Raw genomic sequence first — 1,557 nt, 5'->3', positions numbered from 1 at the left:
GTTGTTATGAGCTTGCATCCACCAGGGGTTAGCTCAGAACAGGTGTTTCTGTGAGTTTGTTTACCCGAGGGGTTTGCTCAGACCAGGTGTGTCTGCTTACACCTGGGGTTAACTCAGACCAGATGTTGTTATGAGTTTGCATCCACCCGGGGTTAGTACAGAACAGGTATGTCTAGGAGTTTGCTTTTACCATGGGGTTAGCTCAGACACTATAATATGGCTAATTTCCTCTCTCCATTTCCAGATACTGAACGTGAAGCAATGACCATGAAGAACCAGACATCTGTGACTGAATTCATCCTCCTGGGTTTTTCCAACAACCCTGCCGTCCAGCGTTGCTTGTTCGCCCTCTTCCTGGCTGTCTACCTCACCACCTTGAGTGGGAACCTTCTCATTGTCACCATTACAAGGCTGGATCCCCGACTGCACACACCCATGTATTTCTTCCTGGGCAACCTCTCCTTCCTGGACCTCTGCTACTCCTCAGTCACCCTCCCCAAGATGCTGGTTGACTTCCTGGCGCAGCGGAAGGCCATCTCGTTCCAAGGCTGCATCGCCCAGCTCTCCTTCTTCATCTCCTTGGGCTGCACAGAGAGCTTCCTCCTGGCTGTCATGGCCTATGACCGCTACGTTGCTATATGCAGCCCTCTCCACTACGCCAACATAATGAGCAAGAGATCCTGCCTACGACTGGCCAGCGGCTCGTGGGTGGGGGGCTTCCTCTACTCCTTCGTCCACACGCTTTGCACCTTCAGGCTATCCTTCTGTGGCCCCAATGTCCTCACACACTTCTTCTGCGACCTTCCTCCGCTCTTTGCGCTCTCCTGCACGGACACCTCCATTAATCTGGTGTTTGCCTTTGTGTCCGGTGGGGCTGTTGGGTTTGGCTGCTTTCTCATCACTCTGTATTCCTACTCCCGGATCATCAGCAGTGTCATGAGCATCCGCTCCACACAAGGCAAGCTGAGGGCTTTCTCCACCTGCTCGTCACACCTCACTGTCGTTGTCCTCTTCTACGGCACCATCATCTTCATGTACTTCCGGCCTATGTCTAGCTACTCTCTGACTAAAGACAGCATAATTTCCGTCATGTACACCATCGCCACCCCCATGCTGAACCCCATGATCTACTGTCTGAGAAACAAGGAGGTGAAAGGGGCCCTGAAGAAGGCTCTCCAGGGGAGAGGGTAGGGGTGGCCCTGAAGAAGGCTCTTCGGGGAGAGGGTAGGTGTGGCCCTGAAGAAGGCTCTTTGGGGAGAGGGTAGGGGTGGCCCTGAAGAAGGCTCTTCGGGGAGAGGGTAGGGGTGGCCCCGAAGCAGGCTCTTCGGGGAGAGGGTAGGGGTGGCCCTGAAGAAGGCTCTTCGGGGAGAGGGTAGGGGTGGCCCAGAAGTGAGGCCTTTCTGAGCTTCCTGGAGCACCCGCTGTTAATCTGTAGTATCCTAGTGGCTACTTCCGCTTACGTCGGGTCTCAACGGACAACAAACAATAGTGTGTGTCAATCAGACAACCAAGTTGTTCACTATGGACTTTGACTGTCTAGGGTTAGCAAAGTCAAAC

The 1,557-nt window shown here is 53.8% G+C and overlaps 1 protein-coding gene across 1 annotated transcript; it reads left to right on the top strand.

Moving 5' to 3' along the window:
• The first annotated feature begins 261 nt into the window (after positions 1 to 261).
• Positions 262 to 1,191, top strand: LOC147693177 (olfactory receptor 5V1-like). The gene has a single exon (XM_086939581.1). It carries the CDS (start codon positions 262 to 264, stop codon positions 1,189 to 1,191), a length of 930 nt encoding a protein of 309 aa, XP_086795707.1.
• Positions 1,192 to 1,557: the final 366 nt, after the last annotated feature.

This window comes from Lissotriton vulgaris, chromosome 9 (assembly GCF_964263255.1).
Source record: "Lissotriton vulgaris chromosome 9, aLisVul1.2, whole genome shotgun sequence".
Lineage (NCBI taxonomy): Eukaryota > Metazoa > Chordata > Amphibia > Caudata > Salamandridae > Lissotriton > Lissotriton vulgaris.
Note: the sequence above shows the minus strand (reverse complement) of the source record. Positions and strands in the feature narration are given on the sequence as shown.